The following is a 24420-nucleotide window of genomic DNA, read 5'->3' as shown; positions in this document are numbered from 1 at the left end:
TGGGCAGAGGTAAGGGATGTTTGTGCCGTCTGCGGCCACTCTGGAGCAGGCACAGAGGTCAGGTGCTCTGTCCTGGGCGCTGAGATCGAGTTGAGCACGTCGCGGGGAGTAGTGTCAGGCTCTGAGCTTATCGCTGAGGCTCAGAAGAAGGAGGTGGTCTCGTACTTGCTCCCGCAACATTGCTTTGCTGATGTTTTTTCAGGACGGATGAGTTGGCTCCCTTAATAACCAGAGAAGGGCCAGGTGCAGAGGTTCACGCCTGTAATCCCAGCAATTTGGGAGGCTGAGGCCGGCGGATCACCGGAGGTCAGGAGTTTGAGACCAGCCTGGCCAACATGGTGAAACCCCATCTCTACTAAAAATACAAAAACTCGGCCGGGTGCAGTGGCTCACACCTCTAATCCCAGCATTTTGGGAGGCCGAGGCAGGTAGATCACAAGGTCAGGAGTTTGAGGCCAGCCTGGCCAACATGGTGAAACCCCGTCTCTACTAAAAATACAAAATTAGCCCAGCATTGCGGCAGGTGCCTGTAATCCCAGCTACTCGGGAGGCTGAGGCAGGAGAATCACTTGAACCCGGGAGGCGGAGGTTGCACTGAGCTTGGATCACGCCACTGCACTCCAGCCTGGGTGACAGAGTGAGACTCCATCTCAAAAAAAAAAAAATACTAGCGAGGCATGGTGGCACATGCCTGTAATCCCAGCTACTCGGGAGGCTGAGGGCAGGAGAATGACTTGAACCCGGGAGGCGGAGGTTGCAGTGAGCTGGGATCACACCACTGCACTCCAGCCTGGGCGACAGAGCAAGATTCCATCTCAAAAACAAAACACAAAAACAAAAGCAAAAACTAGCCAGGCGTGGTGGCGGCTGCCTGTAGTCCCAGCTACTCAGAAGGCTGAGGGCAGGAGAATCACTTGAACCCGGGAGGTGGAGGTTGCAGTGAGCTGGGATCACGCCATTGCCCTCCAGCCTGGGTGACAGAGTGAGACTCTGTCTCAAAAAAAAAAAAAAAAAAAAAGAAAAAGTAGAAGGAGGTGGTCTCATACTCATACGGGGTCATGCAACATTGCTTTGCTGGTGTTTTTTTCAGGGTGGATGAGCTAGAATCCCTTAATAGCCAGAGAAGGACCCCACTGATAGCCCTCCTAAAGCCACACCTCCCTCTGCCCCACTGGGAAACAATCAGTCAGTCTTTGTCCAGTCAAACCATCACCATTCCGGCTCCCTGGCCAAGGGGAAGCTCTCTCCCTCTTTTTTTCTTTTTTTTTTTTTTTGAGACGGCGTTTCGCTCTTGTCGCAGGCTGGAGTCCAGTGACGCAATCTCGGCTCACTGCAAGCTCCACCTCCTGGGTTCACGCCATTCTCCTGCCTCAGCCTCCCAAGTAGCTGGGACTACAGGTGCCCATCACCACGCCTGGCTAATTTTTTGTATTTTTTTTTTTTAGTAGAGACAGGGTTTCACCGTTTTTTAGCCAGGATGGTCTCGATCTCCTGACCTCGTGATCCGCCCACCTCGGCCTCCCAAAGTGCTGGGATGACAGGCGTGAGCCACCGTGTCCGTCCGGGGAAGCTCTCTTCAAAGCCAGGTCTGGGCCGCCCAGGAGACAGGTCTATGCTTTTCTCTGAAGACGATTTTGAGGGCTCCAAATTGAAAAGGGGAAGGGACAGGATATTGAGAAGTATGCGGTTTTCACCTCAACAAAGGGTACAGAAGAAAAAATGTGAGCTGCAGTGCAGTGGTGCACCTCTACCTCCCAGATCACACAGACAAAACGGGGTACAGGGATGATCAGAGGTGCATTCGTGTCTGGTGGGCCGGGGTGACTGCACCTGTAAGAAATGTTTTTTTGTTTATTTATTTTTTGTTTTTTGAGACGGACTCTCACTCTGTCACCCAGGCTGGAGTGCAATGTCACGATCTCAGCTCACTGCAACCTCTGCCTCCTGGGTTCAAGCGATTCTCCTGCCTCAGCCTCCCGAGTAGCTGGGATTACAGACATGCATCACGCTTGGCCAATTTTTGTATTTTTATTTTTATTTATTTATTTATTTATTTTGAGATGGAGTTTCGCTGTGTCACCCAGGCTGGAGTGCAATGGCACAATCTTGGCTCACTGCAACCTCCGTCTCCCAGGCTCAAGCGATTCTCCTGCCTCAGCCTCCTGAGTAGCTGGGATTACAGACATGCATCATGCTTGGCCATTTTTTAAATATTTTTATTGAGACAGGGTCTCACTCTGTCACCCAGGCTGGAGTGCAATGGCACGATCTCGGCTCACTGCAACTTCCGCCTCCCAGGTTCAAGCTATTCTCCTGCCTCAGCCTCCTGAGTAGCTGGGACTACAGGCGCCCACCACCATGGCCAGCTAATTTTTTTGTATTTTTAGTAGAGACGGGGTTTCACCCTGTTAGTGAGGCTTGTCTCGAACTCCTGACCTCAGATGATGCGCCCACCTCGGCCTCCCAAAGTGCTGGGATGACAGGTGTGAGCCACCGTGCCTGGCCCAATTTTTGTATTTTTGGGAGAGACGGGGTTTCACCATGTTGGTCAGGCTGGTCTTGAACTCCCAACCTCAGGTGATCCTCCCGCGTCGGCCTCCCAAAGTGCTGGGATGACAGGCGTGAGCCACCGTGCCTGGCCCAATTTTTGTATTTTTGGGAGAGACGGGGTTTCACCATGTTGGTCAGGCTGGTCTCGAACTCCCAACCTCAGGTGATCCTCCCGCGTCGGCCTCCCAAAGTGCTGGGATGACAGGTGTGAGCCACCGTGCCTGGCCCAATTTTTGTATTTTTGGGAGAGACGGGGTTTCACCATGTTGGTCAGGCTGGTCTCGAACTCCCAACCTCAGGTGATCCTCCCGCGTCGGCCTCCCAAAGTGCTGGGATGACAGGTGTGAGCCACCGTGCCTGGCCCAATTTTTGTATTTTTGGGAGAGATGGGGTTTCACCATGTTGGTCAAGCTGGTGTCGAACTCCCAACCTCAGGTGATCCTCCCGCCTCAGCCTCCCAAAGTGCTGGGATGACAGGCGTGAGCCACCGCATCCAGCCCATGGTGGCGAAGTTTTAACAGCTCAGCAGAAATTTCCTTGTGGGCAAAACATAGGGCAGGCAGGTTGCTTTCATCTCAGAGCCATCTTACTTAAGAACCAAAAAGAGGGAGGCAGGTTTGCTGGACCCAGTTCTCAGCTTGACTGTTCCCTTTGGCTAAATGCATTTGGACACCCGAAGAGATTTAATTTCCTTTCACATGTCTGTCAACGATTCACCGCAGACGCAAACCTGTGTGTCTCTCTAGGTTCTGACAACGGGAACCTCGGCTCTGTGTACATTTACGTGCTCCTGATCGTGGGAACCCTTGTCTGTGGCATCATCCTCGTCTTCCTCTTTAAAAGGTAACCTGTGAAACACCTGGGCCTCCCCCAGGAAAACAGGCCAGGCCGGGAGGAAAGCGCTTTGTCCAGTCTCTGTCTCTGAGAAAGAGAAACACAGCCTTGGCCGGGCGTGTTGGCTCACGCCTGTCATCCCAGCACTTTGGGAGGCCGAGGCGGGAGGATCACCTGAGGTCGGGAGTTCGAGACCAGCCTGACCAACGTGGAGAAACCCCCACTCTATTAAAAATACAAAATTAGCCGAGTTTGGTGGCGGGTGCCTGTCATCCCAGCTACTCGGGAGGCTGAGGCAGGAGAATCGCTTGAACCCGGGAGGCGGAGGCTGCGGTGAGCAGAGATCACGCCATTGCACTCCAGCCTGGGCAACAAGAGCGAAACTCCGTCTCCAAGTAAGTAAGTAAATAAATAAATAAATTATACTTTAAAAACTGACCCCGGCCGGGCACGGTGGCTCATGCCTGTAATCGCAGCACTTTGGGAGGCCGAGGTAGGCAGATCACCTGAGGTCAGGAGTTCAAGTCCAGCCTGGCCAACACGGTGAAACCCCATCTCTACTAAAAAATATAAAAATTAGCCGGGCATGGTGGCGGGCGCTTCTCATCCCAGCTACTCGGGAGGCTGAGGCAGGAGAATCGCTTGAACCCGGGAGGCGGAGGTTGAGGTGAGCCGAGATCACGCCGTTGCACTCCAGCCTGGGCAACAAGAGTGAAACTCCGTCTCAAAAAATAACAATAATAATAATACATAAAAAGAGAGAAACACAGAGTGCAGGCACAAAGGTTACGGTATCTTCCTGTGTCCTGTGGCTTTTGCCTGTAAGGGATGATCCTTTCTGCCTTTCCCAGATCCTGGAGGCTCCCTACGTCCCTGGGCTTGTGGCCCCGTCACTGCCGTCTCTCCCTCCGTCTCCACGTGACCTCCTCCTCTGTGTCTGTGTCTCCTCTTCTGTCTCTTAGAACGGCGTCACGCCTGTCATCCCAGCACTTTGGGAAGCCGAGGCGGGTGGATCACAAGGTCAGGAGATCGAGACCATCCTGGCTACCACAGTGAAACCCGTTTCTACTAAAAAGTTAGCCGGGTGTGGTGGCGGGCGCCTGTAGTCCCAGCTACTCGGGAGGCTGAGGCAGGAGAATGGCGTGAACCCGGGAGGCGGAGCTTGCAGTGAGCTGAGATTGCACCACTGCACTCCAGCCTGGGTGACAGGGCGAGACTCCATCTCAAAACAAACAAAAAGAATGGAGAAAATGGGAGATCCTACAGGAATGCACAGTGATGCTCACAGGGAATCTTTCTAGAATCTTCCCTCAGCCCCTCGGGCACAGGGATGGGAATGGAACAGGCAGTCAGCTGTGGGCAGCTTCAGGGAGTCTGAGGTCACTGATGTTGAAGGGCTGAGCTCCAGAGGGGAAACACCTGCCTTGATCCCACCAGCCTTGAAGAGCGTGGTTTCTGGGTTGGAGGTGGTTTTTTTGTTTGTTTGTTTGTTTTTTTGAGACAGACTTTTGCTCTTGTTGCCCAGGCTGGAGTGCAGTGTTGCAATCTCGGCTCACTGCAACCTCCACCTCCCAGGTTCAAGCGATTCTCCTGCCTCAGCCTCCCAAAGTGCTGGGATTACAGGCACCTGCCACCATGCCCAGCTCATTTTTGTATTTTTAGTAGAGACGGGGTTTCTCCATGTTGGCCAGGCTGGTCTCGAACTCTTGACCTCAGGTGATCCACCCGCCTCGGCCTCCCAAAGTGCTGAGATTATAGGTGTGAGCCACCATGCCCAGCCTAGTTCCTTAAGATTTTCGTCATTTGGTGATTCTTTCTTTTTCTTTTTTTTTTGAGATGGGGTCTCACTCTGTCACCCAGGCTGGAGTGCAGTGGTGCAATCTCGGCTCACTGCAACCTCCACCTCCCAGGTTCAAGCAATTCTCCTGCCTCAGCCTCCTGAATAGCTGGGATTACAGGCAAGCACCACGATACTCAGCTAATGTTTGTATTTTTAGTAGAGACGGGGTTTCACCACGTTGGCCAGGCTGGTCTCGAACTCTTGACCTCAAGTGATCCACCCGCCTCGGCCTCCCAAAGTGCTGGGATTACAGGTGTGAGCCACTGCACCCGGCCTAGTTCCTTAAGATTTTCGTCACTTGGTGATTCTTAGTGAAGTTCTGCATAGTTGAGCGCAGACACCCTGCACGTAGCATCCCTCGGCACAGGGCGTTGATGGAAGGAACTCTGGTGACCCGGGGTTCATTCTCTTCACACTTTTTCTCTGTGTCTCAGGTTCCTTAGGATACAGCAGCTGTTCCCGCCAGTTCCACAGATCAAAGACAAACTGAATGATAACCATGAGGTGGAAGACGAGGTAGGCAGGGGTGGGCGGAGCAGTGACCTGGGATGGAAGGTGGGGAGTGGGGAGTGTGGGACACGGCCTCTGAGTGTCGACCATCTTGCTTCTCCACCAGCTGGGACCGCAGCGTCACCACCGGTGTGGCTGGAATCTGTATCCCACTCCTGGGCCTTCTCCCGGGTCGGGGTCTTCTCCAGGGTTGGGGTCAGAGTCATCTCTGTGAGCTCCATCAGGAGAAACTGAGGCAGGGTGGTGGTCAAAAAAAGGAGGAGAAGACGGTAGAGAGGGCCAGGCACGGTGGCTCATGCCTGTCATCCCAGCACTTTGGGAGGTTGAGGCATGTGGATCATCTGAGGTCAGAGGTTCGAGACCAGCCTGGCCAACGTGGTGAAACCCCATCTCTGCTAAAAATGCAAAAAATTAGCTGGGCGTGGTGGTGTACGCCTGAAATCCCAGTGACTCGGGAGGCTGGGGCAGGAGAACGGCTTGAACCCAGGGGGCGGAGGTTGCCGTGAGCCGAGATCGCACCACCGCACTCCAGCCTGGCTGACAGAGTGAGACTCCATCTCAAAAGAAAAAAGAAGGTAGAGAGGAGAGGCGGAAATAGAGACAAGAGACAGAGGCAGAGAAAGATGGAGGGAGAGAGATGGAGGAGAGAGAGAGGAATGTAGAAGAGAATGAGAAGAAGACACAAAGGAGAGGGAAACAAACAGGCAGACAGACTGACAGAAACAAAGGCAGACACACAGACAGAGAAACAGAGAGAGGGAGGGAGAAAAGAGAGAAGGAAAGAGAGAGAGACACACACAGAGAGCAAGACTGACCTACAAAGAGAAAAAGACAATCAGAGAGACACAGATGGAGAAACAGAGACAGATAAACAACAAACATAAAGACCCAGGCGGGGGCCGGTCGCGGTGACTCACATCTGTCATCCCAGCACTTTGGGAGGCCAAGGCAGGTGGATCACTTGAGGTCGGGAGTTCGAGACCAGCCTGACCAACCTGAAGAAACCTCGTCTCTACTAAAATTACAAAAATTAGCCAGGTGTGATGGCGCACACCTGTAATCCCACCTACTCTGGAGGCTGAGGCAGGAGAATCACTTGAACCCAGGAGGCGGAGGCTGCAGTGAGCCGAGATCGCACCATTGCATTCTAACCTGGGCAACAAGAGCAAAACTCTCTATCAAAAACAAAACAAAACAAAAAAATCATCCCCAGCAGGGAGAGGAGAGAGACAGAGAGGAACAGAGGCAAAGAGAGGGGAGAGAGACAAAGACACAGAGACACAGAGAAAGACACAGACAGAAAAAGAGAGAGAGAGAGGGAGAAGGAGACATAGAGACAGGGACAAAGAGAAAAAGACAGAGAAACAGAGAGACATAGGTGGACACGGACAGGGGAGAGAGAGAGAGAGACAGAGACAGAGACCAAGGGATGAGAGTGGAAGAGAGACAGATAGAGGAAAAAGACAGAGAGGGAGGCAGAGAAAAGAGACACAGAGAGACCGAGAGAGACAGGGAAGACAGAGGAGTCGGACTTAGTCTCAGCGAGAGCCCAGAGAGGGTGAACAAGGGCGAGAAACCATGTGACCTCCACCCTGAGACCCCAGTGGCGCTCCTCTCCCACCCACCTCTCTCCGGCTCAGGGACTGCGTCTTATGTTGCAGTAGGCTGGCAGGCTGGAAAGTCAGGCCAGGGCTGATGCTCATCCCAGAGGCAGAACCGTCCTGCATTCTCAGAGTGGGAGATGAAATTTTTAAAAAGGAAATAAAACTCTTGTACGGGGAACCTCAGCTTTTATCCTTTAGACCTTTGACTGATTAGATGAGGCCCACTCTTCTCCTTTACACCTTCAGCTGATTAAATGAGGCCCACTCTTCCCCCTTTAGACCTTCGACGGATTAGATGCGGCCCACCCTTCCCCTATATACCTTCCACGGATTAGCTGAGGCCCACCCTTCCCTATATACCTTCCACTGATTAGATGAGGCCCACCCTTCCCCCTTTAGACCTTCGACCGATAAGTTGAGGCCCGCCCTTGCCCTATATACCTTCCACTGATTAGATGAGGCCCGTCCTTCCCCTATATACCTTCCACTGATTAGATGAGGCCCACCCTTCCCCTATATACCTTCCACGGATTAGCTGAGGCCCACCCTTCCCTATATACCTTCGACTGATTAGATGAGGCCCACCCTTCCCCCTTTAGACTTTTGACTGATCAGATGAGGCCCACCCTTCCCCCTTTAGATCTTGGATGGATTCGATGAGACCCACCCTTCCCCTTTGGACCTTCAGCTGATTAGATGAAGCCCAGCCATCCCCTTTAGGCCTTCGACTTATGAATTAGATAAAGCCCACTCTTCATCTTTAGACTTTCAACTGATTAGACGAGGCCCACTCTACCCATTTACACCTTCGACTGATTAGATGAAACCCGCCATTCCCCTTTAGACCTTCGACTGATTAGATAAGGCCCACCCTTCCCCTTTAGACCTTCAGCTTATCAGATAAGGCCCACCCTTACCCTTTAGACTTTCAACTGATTAAATGAGGCCCACTTTCCCCGTTTAGACCTTTGACTGATTAGATGAAGCCCACCTTTCCCTTTTAGGACCTTTGACTGATTAGATGAGGCCTACCCTTCTCCCTTTAGACCTTTGACTGATTAGATGAGGCCTACCCTTCTCCCTTTAGACCTTTGACTGATTAGATGGGACCCACCCTTCCCATTTAGACCTTCAACTCATTACATGAAGCCCACCCTTCCCCGCTTCCCCTTTAGACATCCAGCTTATTAATTAGACAAGGCCCACCCCCTTTAGACCTTCGACTGATTAGATGAGGCCGACCCTTCCCTATATGCCTTCAACTGATTAGATGAGGCCCACCCTTCCCCTATATACTTTCCACTGATTAGATGAGGCCCGCCCTTCCCCTATATACCTTCCACTGATCAGGTGAGGCCCACCCTACCCCTGTATACCTTCCACTGATTAGACGAGGCCCACCCTTCCCTATATACCTTCCACTGATTAGATGAGGCCCACCCTTCCCCCTTTGGACCTTCGACTGATTAGTTGAGGCCCGCCCTTCCCCTATATACCTTCCACTGTTTAGATGAGGCCTGCCCTTCCCCTATATACCTTCCACTGATTAGATGAGGCCCACCCTTCCCCTATATACCTTCCACTGATTAGCTGAGGCCCACCCTTCCCTATATACCTTCCACTGATTAGATGAGGCCCACCCTTCCCCCTTTAGACTTTTGACTGATCAGATGAGGCCCACCCTTCCCCCTTTAGATCTTGGATGGATTCGATGAGACCCACCCTTCCCCTTTGGACGTTCAGCTGATTAGATGAAGCCCAGCCTTCCCCTTTAGGCCTTCAACTCATGAATTAGATAAAGCCCACTCTTCCTCTTTACACTTTCAACTGATTAGACGAGGCCCACTCTACCCATTTACACCTTTGACTGATTAGATGAAACCCGCCATTCCCCTTTAGACCTTCGACTGATTAGATAAGGCCCACCCTTCCCCTTTAGACCTTCAGCTTATTAGATAAGGCCCACCCTTACCCTTTAGACTTTCAACTGATTAAATGAGGCCCACTCTCCCCGTTTAGACCTTTGACTGATTAGATGAAGCCCACCTTTCCCTTTTAGGACCTTTGACTGATTAGATGAGGCCTACCCTTCTCCCTTTAGACCTTTGACTGATTAGATGGGACCCACCCTTCCCATTTAGACCTTCAACTCATTACATGAAGCCCACCCTTCCCCGCTTCCCCTTTAGACATCCAGCTTATTAATTAGACAAGGCCCACCCCCTTTAGACCTTCGACTGATTAGATGAGGCCGACCCTTCCCTATATGCCTTCAACTGATTAGATGAGGCCCACCCTTCCCCTATATACTTTCCACTGATTAGATGAGGCCCGCCCTTCCCCTATATACCTTCCACTGATTAGATGAGGCCCACCCTTCCCCTATATACCTTCCACTGATTAGCTGAGGCCCACCCTTCCCTATATACCTTCCACTGATTAGATGAGGCCCACCCTTCCCCTATATACCTTCCACTGATTAGATGAGGCCCACCCTTCCCCTATATACCTTCCACTGATTAGCTGAGGCCCACCCTTCCCTATATACTTTCGACTGATTAGATGAGGCCCACCCTTCCCCCTTTAGACTTTTGACTGATCAGATGAGGCCCACCCTTCCCCTTTGGACCTTCAGCTGATTAGATGAAGCCCAGCCATCCCCTTTAGGCCTTCGACTTATGAATTAGATAAAGCCCACTCTTCATCTTTAGACTTTCAACTGATTAGACGAGGCCCACTCTACCCATTTACACCTTCGACTGATTAGATGAAACCCGCCATTCCCCTTTAGACCTTCGACTGATTAGATAAGGCCCACCCTTCCCCTTTAGACCTTCAGCTTATTAGATAAGGCCCACCCTTACCCTTTAGACTTTCAACTGATTAAATGAGGCCCACTCTCCCCGTTTAGACCTTTGACTGATTAGATGAAGCCCACCTTTCCCTTTTAGGACCTTTGACTGATTAGATGAGGCCTACCCTTCTCCCTTTAGACCTTTGACTGATTAGATGAGGCCTACCCTTCTCCCTTTAGACCTTTGACTGATTAGATGGGACCCACCCTTCCCATTTAGACCTTCAACTCATTACATGAAGCCCACCCTTCCCCGCTTCCCCTTTAGACATCCAGCTTATTAATTAGACAAGGCCCACCCCTTTTAGACCTTCGACTGATTAGATGAGGCCGACCCTTCCCTATATGCCTTCAACTGATTAGATGAGGCCCACCCTTCCCCTATATACCTTCCACTGATTAGATGAGGCCCGCCCTTCCCCTATATACCTTCCACTGATCAGGTGAGGCCCACCCTACCCCTGTATACCTTCCACTGATTAGACGAGGCCCACCCTTCCCTATATACCTTCCACTGATTAGCTGAGGCCCGCCCTTCCCCTATATACCTTCCACTGTTTAGATGAGGCCCACCCTTCCCTATATACCTTCCACTGATTAGATGAGGCCCACCCTTCCCTATATACCTTCCACTGATTAGATGAGGCCCACCCTTCCCCCTTTAGACTTTTGACTGATCAGATGAGGCCCACCCTTCCCCCTTTAGATCTTGGATGGATTCGATGAGACCCACCCTTCCCCTTTGGACGTTCAGCTGATTAGATGAAGCCCAGCCTTCCCCTTTAGGCCTTCGACTTATGAATTAGATAAAGCCCACTCTTCATCTTTAGACTTTCAACTGATTAGACGAGGCCCACTCTACCCATTTACACCTTCGACTGATTAGATGAAACCCGCCATTCCCCTTTAGACCTTCGACTGATTAGATAAGGCCCACCCTTCCCCTTTAGAGCTTCAGCTTATTAGATAAGGCCCACCCTTACCCTTTAGACTTTCAACTGATTAAATGAGGCCCACTCTCCCCGTTTACACCTTTGACTGATTAGATGAAGCCCACCTTTCCCTTTTAGGACCTTTGACTGATTAGATGAGGCCTACCCTTCTCCCTTTAGACCTTTGACTGATTAGATGAGGCCTACCCTTCTCCCTTTAGACCTTTGACTGATTAGATGGGACCCACCCTTCCCATTTAGACCTTCAACTCATTACATGAAGCCCACCCTTCCCCGCTTCCCCTTTAGACATCCAGCTTATTAATTAGACAAGGCCCACCCCCTTTAGACCTTCGACTGATTAGATGAGGCCGACCCTTCCCTATATGCCTTCAACTGATTAGATGAGGCCCACCCTTCCCCTATATACTTTCCACTGATTAGATGAGGCCCGCCCTTCCCCTATATACCTTCCACTGATCAGGTGAGGCCCACCCTACCCCTGTATACCTTCCACTGATTAGACAAGGCCCACCCTTCCCTATATACCTTCCACTGATTAGATGAGGCCCACCCTTCCCCCTTTGGACCTTCGACTGATTAGTTGAGGCCCGCCCTTCCCCTATATACCTTCCACTGATTAGATGAGGCCCACCCTTCCCCCTTTAGACTTTTGACTGATCAGATGAGGCCCACCCTTCCCCCTTTAGATCTTGGATGGATTCGATGAGACCCACCCTTCCCCTTTGGACGTTCAGCTGATTAGATGAAGCCCAGCCTTCCCCCTTGAGACCTTTGACTGATTAGGTGAAGCGCACTCTTCCCCCTTTAAACCTTTGACTGATTAGATGAGGCCCACCCTTCCCCTACATACCTTCCACTGATTAGCTGAGGCCCACCCTTCCCCCTTGAGACCTTTGACTGATTAGGTGAAGCGCACTCTTCCCCCTTTAAACCTTCCACTGATTAGCTGAGGCCCACCCTTCCCTATATACCTTCGACTGATTAGGTTAGGCCCACCCTTCCCCTATATACCTTCCACTGATTAGCTGAGGCCCACCCTTCCCTATATACCTTCAACTGATTAAATGAGGCCCGCCCGTCCCCTATATACCTTCCACTGATTAGATGAGGCCCACCCTTCCCCCTTTAGACCTTCGACTGATTAGTTGAGGCCCGCCCTTCCCCTATATACCTTCCACGGATAAGATGAGGCCCGCCCTTCCTCTATATACCTTCCTCTGATTAGATGAGGCCCACCCTTCCCCTTTCGACCTTCGACTGATTAGTTGAGGCCCGCCCTTCCCCTGTATAACTTCCACTGATTAGATGAGGCCCGCCCTTCCCCTATGTACGTTCCACTGATTAGATGAGGCCCACCCTTCCCCCTTTAGACCTTCCACTGATTAGATGAGGCCCGCCCGTCCCCTATGTACCTTCCACTGTTTAGATGAGGCCCGCCCTTCCCCTATGTACCTTCCACTGTTTAGATGAGGCCCGCCCTTCCCCTATATAACTTCCACTGATTAGATGAGGCCCACCCTTCCCCTATATACCTTCCACTGATTAGATGAGGCCCGCCCTTCCCCCTTTAGACCTTCGACCGATCAGTTGAGGCCCACCCTTCCCCCTTCAGACCTTCGACTGATTAGTTGAGGCCCGCCCTTCCCCTATATACCTTCCACGGATAAGATGAGGCCCGCCCTTCCTCTATATACCTTCCTCTGATTAGATGAGGCCCACCCTTCCCCTTTCGACCTTCGACTGATTAGTTGAGGCCCGACCTTCCCCTGTATAACTTCCACTGATTAGATGAGGCCCGCCCTTCCCCTATGTACGTTCCACTGATTAGATGAGGCCCACCCTTCCCCCTTTAGACCTTCCACTGATTAGATGAGGCCCGCCCGTCCCCTATGTACCTTCCACTGTTTAGATGAGGCCCGCCCTTCCCCTATGTACCTTCCACTGTTTAGATGAGGCCCGCCCTTCCCCTATATAACTTCCACTGATTAGATGAGGCCCACCCTTCCCCTATATAACTTCCACTGATTAGATGAGGCCCACCCTTCCCCTATATACCTTCCACTGATTAGATGAGGCCCGCCCTTCCCCCTTTAGACCTTCGACCGATCAGTTGAGGCCCACCCTTCCCCCTTCAGACCTTCGACTGATTAGTTGAGGCCCGCCCGTCCCCTATATACCTTCCACTGATTAGATGAGGCCCACCCTTCCCCCTTTAGACCTTCGACTGATTAGTTGAGGCCCGCCCTTCCCCTATATACCTTCCACGGATAAGATGAGGCCCGCCCTTCCTCTATATACCTTCCTCTGATTAGATGAGGCCCACCCTTCCCCTTTCGACCTTCGACTGATTAGTTGAGGCCCGCCCTTCCCCTGTATAACTTCCACTGATTAGATGAGGCCCGCCCTTCCCCTATGTACGTTCCACTGAGTAGATGAGGCCCACCCTTCCCCCTTTAGACCTTCCACTGATTAGATGAGGCCCGCCCGTCCCCTATGTACCTTCCACTGTTTAGATGAGGCCCGCCCTTCCCCTATGTACCTTCCACTGTTTCGATGAGGCCCGCCCTTCCCCTATATAACTTCCACTGATTAGATGAGGCCCACCCTTCCCCTATATACCTTCCACTGATTAGATGAGGCCCGCCCTTCCCCCTTTAGACCTTCGACCGATCAGTTGAGGCCCACCCTTCCCCCTTCAGACCTTCGACTGATTAGTTGAGGCCTGCCCTTCCCCTATATATCTTCCACTGATTAGATGAGGCCCGCCCTTCCCCCTTGAGACCTTTGACTGATTAGGTGAAGCGCACTCTTCCCCCTTTAAACCTTTGACTGATTAGATGAGGCCCACCCTTCCCCTACATACCTTCCACTGATTAGCTGAGGCCCACCCTTCCCTATATACCTTCGACTGATTAGATTAGGCCCATCCTTCCCCTATATACCTTCCACTGATTAGCTGAGGCCCGCCCTTCCCCTATATACCTTCAACTGATTAAATGAGGCCCGCCCGTCCCCTATATACCTTCCACTGATTAGATGAGGCCCACCCTTCCCCCTTTAGACCTTCGACTGATTAGTTGAGGCCCGCCCTTCCCCTATATACCTTCCACGGATAAGATGAGGCCCACCCTTCCTCTATATACCTTCCTCTGATTAGATGAGGCCCACCCTTCTCCCTTTAGAGCTTTGACTGATTAGTTGAGGCCCGACCTTCCCCTATATACCTTACACTGATTAGATGAGGCCCACCCTTCCACTATATACCTTCCACTGATTAGCTGAGGCCCACCCTTCCACTATATACCTTCCACTGATTAGCTGAGGCCCGCCCTTCCCCTGTATACCTTCCACTGATTAGCTGAGGCCCGCCCTTCCCCTGTATACCTTCCACTGATTAGATGAGGCCCACCCTTCCCCCTTTAGACCTTCGACTGATTAGTTGAGGCCCGCCCTTCCCCTATATACCTTCCACTGGTTAGATGAGGCCCGCCCTTCCCCTATATACCTTCCACTGATTAGATGAGGCCCACCCTACCCCTATATACCTTCCACTGATTAGCTGAGGCCCGCCCTTCCCCTGTATACCTTCCACTGATTAGTTGAGGCCCACCCTTCCCCCTTTAGACCTTCGACTGATTAGTTGAGGCCCGCCCTTCCCCTATATACCTTCCACTGATTAGATGAGGCCCACCCTTCCCCCTTTAGACCTTCGACTGATTAGTTGAGGCCCGCCCTTCCCCTATGTACCTTCCACTGATTAGATGAGGCCCACCCTTCCCCCTTTAGACCTTTGACTGATCAGATGAGGCCCACCCTTCCCCTATGTACCTTCCACTGATTAGATGAGGCCCACCCTTCCCCCTTTAGACCTTTGACTGATCAGATGAGGCCCACCCTTCCCCCTTTAGATCTTGGATGGATTCGATGAGACCCACCCTTCCACTTTGGACGTTCAGCTGATTAGATGAAGCCCAGCCTTCCCCTTTAGGCCTTCAACTTATGAATTAGATAAAGCCCACTCTTCCTCTTTACACTTTCAACTGATTAGACGAGGCCCACTCTACCCATTTACACCTTCAACTGATTAGATGAGGCCCGTCCTTCCCCCCTTTAGATCTTCAACTGATTAGATGAGGCCCACCCATCCCCCTTCAGCCCTTCGACTGATTAGATGAAGCCCAGCCTTCCCCCCTTCCCCTTTAGACCTTCAGCTTATTAATTACACAAAGCCCACCACCTTCAGACCTTCAACTGATTAGATGAGGCCCACCCCCTTTAGACCTTTGACTGATTAGATAAGGCCCACCCACATTCTCCAGTCCAATTTCTTTTCCTGGAAATCAGCTGATTGTGGACTTGACATCTACAAAGCCCCTTCGTACCAGCCGCTGAGTCATGGTTCGATTCAATAACTGGGGACTGTAGCCTAGTCACGGGGACACGTCAGTGGTGCCGGGTATCAGAGACGAAGGCCAAGAGATGAAAGAGAAACAGAGACTGAACCCAAAAGAGGCAGACACACAGGAAGATGGAGATAGAGACCCAGAGATGGGGGTGGAAGAAGGTGAGAGGGGGAGGAAAGAGAGACAGAGAGGGAGACAGAAAAGAGGCAGAGAGACCAAGAGAGAGGCTGAACAGCAAGACCCCAGAGAGGGTGACTAAGGGTGAGAGACTTGCGTGACCCACATCCCAAGACCCCGTGGGTGGCCCTCTCCCACTCAACTCTCTCCAGCTCAGGGGCTGTGTCTTCCTCCCATGGGGAACTCCAGTTCGAGCCCAGGGTTGCCCCCACCGCCCTCTTCCCTGCCACATAGGTAACATCCTCCTGGTTGCCACTTGCACACCCCCATCCTAGACCCGGCCATCTGTCATTCCGTTACCTTCCACCCCAACGCCAGCCTCCTCCCCGGCCCCCGCTTCTTTCCACTGACCCCCAGGGGTCCCCCACATCGAGGTGCCAGGATGATGGCTTCAGGCTTCAACCTTCCCTTCTCTGAGCTCCGTCAGCTCCAGGGGCTTAGCACCTGCTGTACCCTGCCCTGGTTTCATGCTCACAAGCTCTTCCAAAGACCACCCTGTTCATCGTCAACTATGAGGTCCCATGGGTGGATCTGTCTCAGATCTTTACCCCAGGAAAAATTCCTGGCCAGGTGCAGTGGCTCACGCCTGTCATCCCAGCTCTTTGGGAGGCCGAGGCGAGTGGATCACCTCGATGTCAGGAGTTTGAGACCAGCCTGGCCAACATGGTAAAACCCCATCTCCACTGAAAGTACAAAATTTAGCTGGTGGCGGCTAAAGGGGGAAGGGTGGGCCTCATCTAATCAGTCGAAGGTATACGGGGGAAGGGTGGGCCTCATCTAGTCAGTTAAAGGTCTAAAGGGGAAGGGTGGGCCTCATCTAATCAGTTGAAGGTATATAGGGAAGGGTGGGACTCATCTAATCAGTCGAAGGTCTAAAGGGGGAAGGGGGGCCTCGTCTAATCAGTTGAAGGTACATAGGATAGGGTGGGCCTCATCTAATCACGTGAAGGTATATAGGGTAGGCCGGGCCTCATCTAATCAGTTGAAGGTAGATAGGGAAGGGTGGGCCTCATCTAATCACTCGAAGGTATATAGGGTAGGCTGGGCCTCATCTAATCAGTTGAAGGTATATAGGGAAGGGTGGGCCTCGTCTAACCAGTCGAAGGTCTAAAGGGGGAAGGGGGGCCTCGTCTAATCAGTTGAAGGTATATAGGATAGGGTGGGCCTCATCTAATCACATGAAGGTATATAGGGTAGGGTGGGCCTCATCTAATCAGTTAAAAGTCTAAAGGGGAAGGGGGGCTTCGTCTAATCAGTTGAAGGAATATAGGGAAGGGTGGGCCTCATCTAATCAGCTGAAGGTCTAAAGCGGGAAGGGGGGCCTCGTCTAATCAGTTGAAGGTATATAGGGAAGGGTGGGCCTCATCTAATCAGTCGAAGGTCCAAAGGAGAAGGGTGGGCCTCATCTAATCTGTTGAAGGTCTAAAGGGGGGAAGGGGGGCCTCGTCTAATCAGTTGAAGGTATATAGGGAAGGGTGGGCCTCACCTAATCAGTTGAAGGTCTAAAGGGGGGAAGGGGGGCCTCGTCTAATCAGTTGAAGGTATATAGGGAAGGGTGGGCCTCATCTAATCAGTCGAAGGTCCAAAGGAGAAGGGTGGGCCTCATCTAATCTGTTGAAGGTCTAAAGGGGGAAGGGTGGGCCTCGTCTAATCAGTCGAAAGTCTAAAGGGGGAAGGGTGGGCGTCGTCGAATCAGTCGAAGGTCTAAAGGGGGGAGGGTGGGCCTCGTCTAATCAGTCGAAAGTCTAAAGGGGGAAGGGTGGGCCTCGTCTAATCAGTCGAAGGTCTAAAGGGGGGAGGGTGGGCCTCGTCTAATCAGTCGAGGGTCTAAAGGGGGAGGGGTGGGCCTCGTCTAATCAGTTGAAGGTCTAAAGGGGGAGGGTGGGCCTCTTCTAATCAGTTGAAGGTGTATCGGGAAGGGTGGGCCTCATCTGATTAGCTGAAGGTCTAAAGGAGAAGGGTGGGCCTCGTCTAATCAGTTGAAGGTATATAGGGAAGGGTGGGCCTCATCTGATCAGTCGAAGGTCTAAAGGGGGAAGGGGGGCCTCATCTAATCAGCTGAAGGTCTAAAGGAGAAGGGTGGGCCTCATCTGATCAGTCAAATTTGTGGTGGCGGTCACCTGTAATCCCAGCTACTCAGGAGGCTGAGGCAGGAGAATCGCTTGAACCCGGGAAGCCGAGGTTGTAGTGAGCTGAGATGACACCACTGCACTCCAGCCTGGGCAATAGAATGAGACTCCGTCTCGAGGGAGAAAAAGAAAATAAACACAGCCCACTGAGTCCCAGGCTGAGCTCGTGAAGATCTGACAGCCTGAACCCTCCTTTTTCTCAGATCATCTGGGAGGAATTCACCCCAGAGGAAGGTAAAGGCTACCGCGAAGAGGTCTTGACCGTGAAGGAAATTACCTGAGACCCAGAGAGTGTAGGAATGGCATGGACATCTCCGCCTCTGCGACAGTGAGGAACTGTTTTCTTGATGATGCTGTGAACCTTTATATCATTTTCTATGTTTTTATTTAAAAACATGACATTTGGGGCTGGGCGCGGTGGCTCACGCCTGTAATCCCAGCACTTTGGGAGGCCAAGGCAGGCAGATCACCTGAGGTCAGGAGTTCAAGACCAGCCTGCCCAACATGGTGAAACCCCATCTGGACTAAAATTGCAGAAATTTACCCAGGAGCGGTGGCGGGCGCCCATCATCCCAGCTACTTGGGAGGCTGAGGCGGGAGAATTGCTTGAACCCGTGAGGCGGAGGTTGTAGTGAGCCGAGATCGCGCCATTGCACACCAAGCTGGGTGACAGAGCAAGATTGCATCTCAAAACAAACAATAATAATAAATAATAAAAACCTGATATTTGGCTGGGCGCCGTGGCTCATGCCTGTAATCCTGACACTTTGGAGGATTGCTGGAGACAGGAGTTTAAGACCAGTCTGGGCAACATAGCAAGACCCTGTCTCTACCAAAAAGGCAAAAATTAGCTGGGCGTGGTGGCTTGTGCCTGTAGTGCCAGCTCTCCGGGAGGCTGAGGTGGGAGGATCACTTGAGTTCAAGCTGACAGTAAGCTATGATTGCACCGCTGCACTCCAGCCTGGGTGACAAACTAAGACCCCATCTCTCTGTCTCAAAAAAAGTGATATTTCGCAAAGATGCTTAGACTCCAAGAAGCTTTTGCATCTCCTTCCAACCCAACCACTGAGGTACTGTGTAGCCTCCTCCTTGAATAACTGACCTGGTGAGCTGAGATTGCGCCATTGCAATCCAGCCTGGGCTACAAAAGCAAAACTCCATCTCATTTAAAAAAAAAAAAAAAAAAAATTGATGGCCGGGCGCGGTGGCTCACACCAGTAATCCCAGCACTTTGGGAGGCTGAGGCGGGCGGATCACGAGGTCAGGAGATCGAGACCAGCCTGGCTAACATAGTGAAACCCCATCTCTACTAAAAATACAAAAAATTAGCCAGACGTGGTAGCGGGCGCCTGTAGTCCCAGCTACTCGGGAGGCTGAGGCAGGAGAATGGCGTGAACCCGGGAGGAGGAGGTTGCAGTGAGCCGAGATCACAACACCGCACTCCAGCCTGGATGACATAGCGAGACTCCATCTCAAAAAAAAAAAAAAAAAAATTATTATTGTACAGTGCCAGGCCTCCCTGGGTTATAAATCCAGTTTTTAGTAGGTCCGGTTCCTTCTGCAGGACAAAGTGATGATATAGTTTGGTTGTTTGTCCTTTGCAAATCTCAGTTTGAAATTTGGTTCTCTGGGTCGGAGGTGGGACCTGGCAGGAGGTGTTTGAATCAAGAGGGGGCGGACTCCTTATAGATGGCTTGGTGCCTTTCTTGTAGTAATGAGTGAGTTCTTTCTCTATTTGTTCCTGAAAGAGCTGGTTATGAAAAAGAGGCTGGTACCCAGGCGCGGTGGCTCACGCCTGTAATCCTAGCACTTTGGGAGGCCGAGGCGGGTGGATTGCCTGAGCTCATGAGTTCGAGACCAGCCTGGGCAACATGGTGAAACCCCGTTTCTACTAAAATACAAAAAATTAGCCGGGTGTGGTGGCAGGTGCACCTGTAGTCCCAGCTACTCGGGAGGCTGAGACAGGAGGATCGCTTGAACCTGGGAGGCGGAGGCTGCAGTGAGCCAAGATCACGCCATTGCACTCCAGCCTGGGCAACAGAGTTAGATTCTGTCTCCAAAAAAAAAGGTAAAAAGAAAAAGAGGCTGGTACCTCCTTCCCTGCCTCTTGCCACCTCTCCCAACATGTAACACCAGCTCCCCTTCCTCTCCCACCAGGAGTGGAAGTTGTTGAGGTTCTCAGCAACAGATGCTGAAGGCACAATTCCTGTACAGTCTGTGGAATCATCAGCCAAATAAACCTGTTTTTTTTTTTTTTTTAAGTTGGAGTCTTGCTTTGTCGCCAGGCTGGAGTGCAGTGGCACAATCTCTGCTCACTGCAACCTCCATCTCCCCAGTTCAAGCAATTCCCCTGCCTCAGCCTCCCAAGTGGCTGGGAGTACAGGCGCCCGCCACCATTCCCGGCTACTTTTTTTTGTTTTGTTTTGTATTTTAGTAGAGACAGGGTTTCACCCTGTTGGTCAGGCTTGTCTCGAACTCCTGACCTCGTGATCCGCCCCCCCTTGGCCTCTCCACGTGCTGGGATGACAGGCCTGAGCCACCGCGTCCAGCCAAATAAACCTCTCTTTAAAACACATTACCCAGCCTCGGGAATCCCTTTGTAGCAACGCAAAACAGACTAAGACGAGACGGAAATTCATTTCCCTCCATTTCCCACATCTAGAAAAGGCTGACTTTCTTCATTGGTGGTTGCTGTCACTCAGGCCTGCTGTTGCCTCCTCATATCTCACTGGACTGTGACTCTCCTACCTCCCTCTTATAAGGACAATTATTATTATTATTATAAATTATTATTATTATTTGAGATGGAGTCTCGCTCTGTCATTCAGGCTGGAGTGCAGTGGCACGATCTCAGCTCACTACAACCTCCACCTCCCGGGTTCAGGCAATTCTCATGCCTCAGCCTCTCGAGTAGCTGGGATGACAGGCACCTGCCACCACACCTGGCTAATTTTTGTATTTTTAGTAGAGATGGGGTTTCACCATGTTGACCTGACCACAGGTGACCCACCTGCCTCAACCTCTCAAAGTGCTGGGATTACAGGTGTGAACCACCACACCTGTTCCTTATAAGGACAATTGTAATTACATGTCAGGCCCATGTGGACACTCCAGAATCATCTCTCCATGGCAATATCCCTGGAATAAAAGTCCTCCTTCCATAGAGAGCATTCTGTAATGTGTCGACAGCATGCTTATCCAGGTAAGAACATGCTGGGGACCATTATTCTGTCTCCCACATGGGATTAGGACGTGGACATCTTTGGGGCCATTATTCTGTCTCCCACATGGAATTAGGACGTGGACATCTTTGGGGCCATTATTCTGTCTATCACATGGGGATTAGGACGTGGACATCTTTGGGGCTGTTCTTCTGTCTCCCACATGGGATTAGGACGTGGACATCTTTGGGGCCATTATTCTGTCTCCCACATGGGATTAGGACGTGGACATCTTTGGGGCCATTATTCTGTCTCCCACATGGGATTAGGACGTGGACATCTTTGGGGCCATTATTCTGTCTCCCACATGGGATTAGGACGTGGACATATTTGGGGCCATTATTCTGTCTCCCACATGGGGATTAGGACGTGGACATATTTGGGGCCATTATTCTGTCTCCCACATGGGGATTAGGACGTGGACATATTTGGGGCCATTATTCTGTCTCCCACATGGAATTAGGACGTGGACATCTTTGGGGCCATTATTCTGTCTCCCACATGGGATTAGGACATGGCCATATTTACGGGACATTATTTTGCCTCCCACGATCAGTGAGTAATTCAATCGCCACAGATACTGAAACATCAACTGAGATGGTGGCTGACAGGTGATCTAGGGCCTACAGGGGACTTCAGGGCTTGGAGCCAAGAGAGAGCCGAGCTTGGGATGGATCTGACGATGAGGTGGCAGCTGTTTCCTCCCTCGTGGGTGTTCCACGTCCCTCCTGCAAACCCCAGCCAGCCCCTTGCTTCCGAGTTGCAGGGGAGATTTGACGATGGAGCAGAGGCAGTCTTCCGGAACCTTCTACCCCTGACCTTTTGATTCACAAGTCAAAGCTTGGGGAAGAGATGGGGCCAGGCTCTTGGCGGGGAGAAGCGTCTAAAACACAGCAAGGAAGGAAAAGCGTGGAATCCTCTGGGCCTGCAAGAAGTGAGAGGAGGAGACTCCCACAGGACACCCCAGGAAGCAGGTCCACCTCCCCAAGGGAGCACCACATTCCTGGGTAGGCACCTGTGGGTTTCAGAGACCTCAGGCCCCATTTAGCTCAGAAGCAGAGGCCTCGTGTCAAAGAGACAGCAGAGGCCGGGCGTGGTGGCCATGCCTACAATCCCAGCGCTTTGCCAGGCCAAGGCAGGTGGATCACTTGAGGTCAGGAGTTCAAAACCAGCCTGGCCAACGTGGTGAAACTCATCTCTACTACAAATATAAAATAAAAATAAAAATAAAAAAAGCTGGGTGTGGTGGCACACGCCTGTAATCCCAGCTACTCAGGAGGCTGAGGCAGGAGAATCACTTGAACCTGGGAGGCAGAGGTTGCAGTGAGCCGAGATCACGCCACTGCACTCCAGTCTGGGTGACAGAGAGGAGCTGTGGCCAGGCACAGTGGCTCATGCCTGGAATCCCAGCACTTTGGGAGGCCGAGGCGGGCGGATCACCTGAGGTCAGGAGTTCGAGACCAGCCTGGCCAACATGGTGAAACTCCGTCTCTGCTAAAGATACAAAATCTTAGCCGGGTGTGGCAGGCACCTGTAATTGCAGGTGCTGTACTCAGGAGGCTGAGGCAGGAGAATCGCTTGAACCTGGGAGGCAGAGGTTGCAGTGAGCCCAGATCATGCGATTGCACTCTGGCCTGGGTGACAGGGCGAGATTCTGTCTCAAAATAAATGAATAAATAAAATAAAATAAAATAAAATAAAAAATAAAAAACAGCCAGCAGAGATAGGGCCTAGGATGACTGAGGCCCCTGAAGGCTGTGGCGATCAGCCCCTCCCCTGTGTTCTTTGGCACCTAAGGACCCTCTCCAAGGAATGGGTGGGCAGAGGCTGTCAATATTGGCTGAGAGGGAGCTTTTGCAGAACCGCACTGCACCTGCCCAACCGTACTGCACCTGCCCAACCCCACTGCACCTGCCCAACCCCACTGCACCTGCCCAACCCCACTGCACCTGCCCAACCCCACTGTGCCTGTCCAACCCCACTGCACCTGCCGAATCCCACTGCACCTGCCCAACCCCACTGCACCTGCCCAACCCCACTGTGCATGCCCAACCCTACTGCGCCTGCCCAACCCTACTGCGCCTGCCCAACCCCATTGCACCTGCCCAAACACACTGTGCCTGCCCAACCGCACTGCACCTGCCCAATCCCACTGCACCTGCCCAATCCCACTGCACCTGCCCAATCCCACTGCACCTGCCCAACCGCACTGCACCTGCCCAACCACACTGAACCTGCTCAACCCCATTTCACCTGCCCAACCGCACTGCACTTGCCCAACCCCTCTGTGCCTGCCCAACCCCACTGCAGCTGCCCAATCCCACTGCACCTGCCCAATCCCACTGTACCTGCCCAACCGCACTGCACCTGCCCAACCACACTGAACCTGCTCAACCCCACTTCACATGCCCAACCGCACTGCACTTGCCCAACCCCTCTGTGCCTGCCCAATCGCACTGCACCTGCCCAACCGCACTGCACCAAAGGAAGAGCAATGCAGACATTCAATCCTTTGCATGCCTAAACTGGAGAAGACTGTTTATAAGATGCATGCAGGTGGGAGTCACACTGTTGGGGGGGAGGGTCGTCGGTCACCTGCATGAGATCAGGGTTGTGCAGGTGGAGAAAAGAGAGGGAGGGGAGAAAGATTCTATGATGAGGCCAGGTGTGGTGAAAATGGGTCTCAAAAGAAATTTAAAAAATAGATGATATATATAGAAGACAGATAGATGACTGATAGATGACAGATGAAAATATATATGATAGATGAATAGATGTATAGGTAACAGATGATAGCTAGATAGATGATTGACTGATAGATATTTGATAGATAGATGATAGATGAATTTTATTGTATTTTATTTTGTTTTAAGAGACAGAGTCTCATTCTGTCACCCAGGCTGGAGTGCAGTGGCGCGATCTCAGCTCACTACAACCTCCGCCTCCCAGGTTCAAGTGATTCTCCTGCCTCAGCCTCTTGAGTAGCTGAGATTACAGGTGTGCACCACCACGCCCCGCCAATTTTTTATATTTTTGGTAGAGACAGGATTTCACCATGTTGGCCAGGCTGGTCTCGAACTCCTGACCTCAAGTGACCTGCCCGCCTCAGCCTCCGAAAATGCTGGGATTACAGGCGTGAGCCACCTTGCCCAGCCATAATGGATGAATTTTAGATAGATGATAGACATAGATAGATAGATAGAAAATAGATAAAATAGACAGATAACAGATAGATAGATAGATAGATAGATAGATAGATAGATAGATAGATAGATTAGATAGATAGATAGATGAATGGATAAATAGATGGATAGATAGGTGGATGAATGGATAGATGACAGA

At 51.7% G+C, this 24420-nt stretch overlaps 1 protein-coding gene across 9 annotated transcripts in view; it reads left to right on the top strand.

Moving 5' to 3' along the window:
• The window catches only part of LOC129395249 (granulocyte-macrophage colony-stimulating factor receptor subunit alpha), a 61550-nt gene extending 38761 nt beyond the window's left edge, over positions 1–22789 (top strand). For 6 of the 9 annotated variants that reach the window (XM_055106988.2, XM_055106989.2, XM_055106991.3 and 3 more), the window contains 3 exons: positions 3297–3393; positions 5659–5740; positions 5841–6322. In XM_055106988.2, the coding sequence (XP_054962963.1) occupies positions 3297–3393; positions 5659–5740; positions 5841–5948 (287 nt within the window). In that variant the 3' untranslated portion in view covers positions 5949–6322. Of the gene's footprint in view, positions 1–3296; positions 3394–5658; positions 5741–5840; positions 6323–18060 lie in introns of those variants that run through there. The other 3 variants (XM_055106993.2, XM_057301222.2, XM_057301223.2) reach the window with 1 other exon arrangement.
• Positions 22790–24420: the final 1631 nt, after the last annotated feature.

Source organism: Pan paniscus, chromosome Y (genome assembly GCF_029289425.2).
Source record: "Pan paniscus chromosome Y, NHGRI_mPanPan1-v2.0_pri, whole genome shotgun sequence".
NCBI classification, from domain to species: Eukaryota; Metazoa; Chordata; class Mammalia; order Primates; family Hominidae; genus Pan; species Pan paniscus.
Note: the sequence above shows the minus strand (reverse complement) of the source record. Positions and strands in the feature narration are given on the sequence as shown.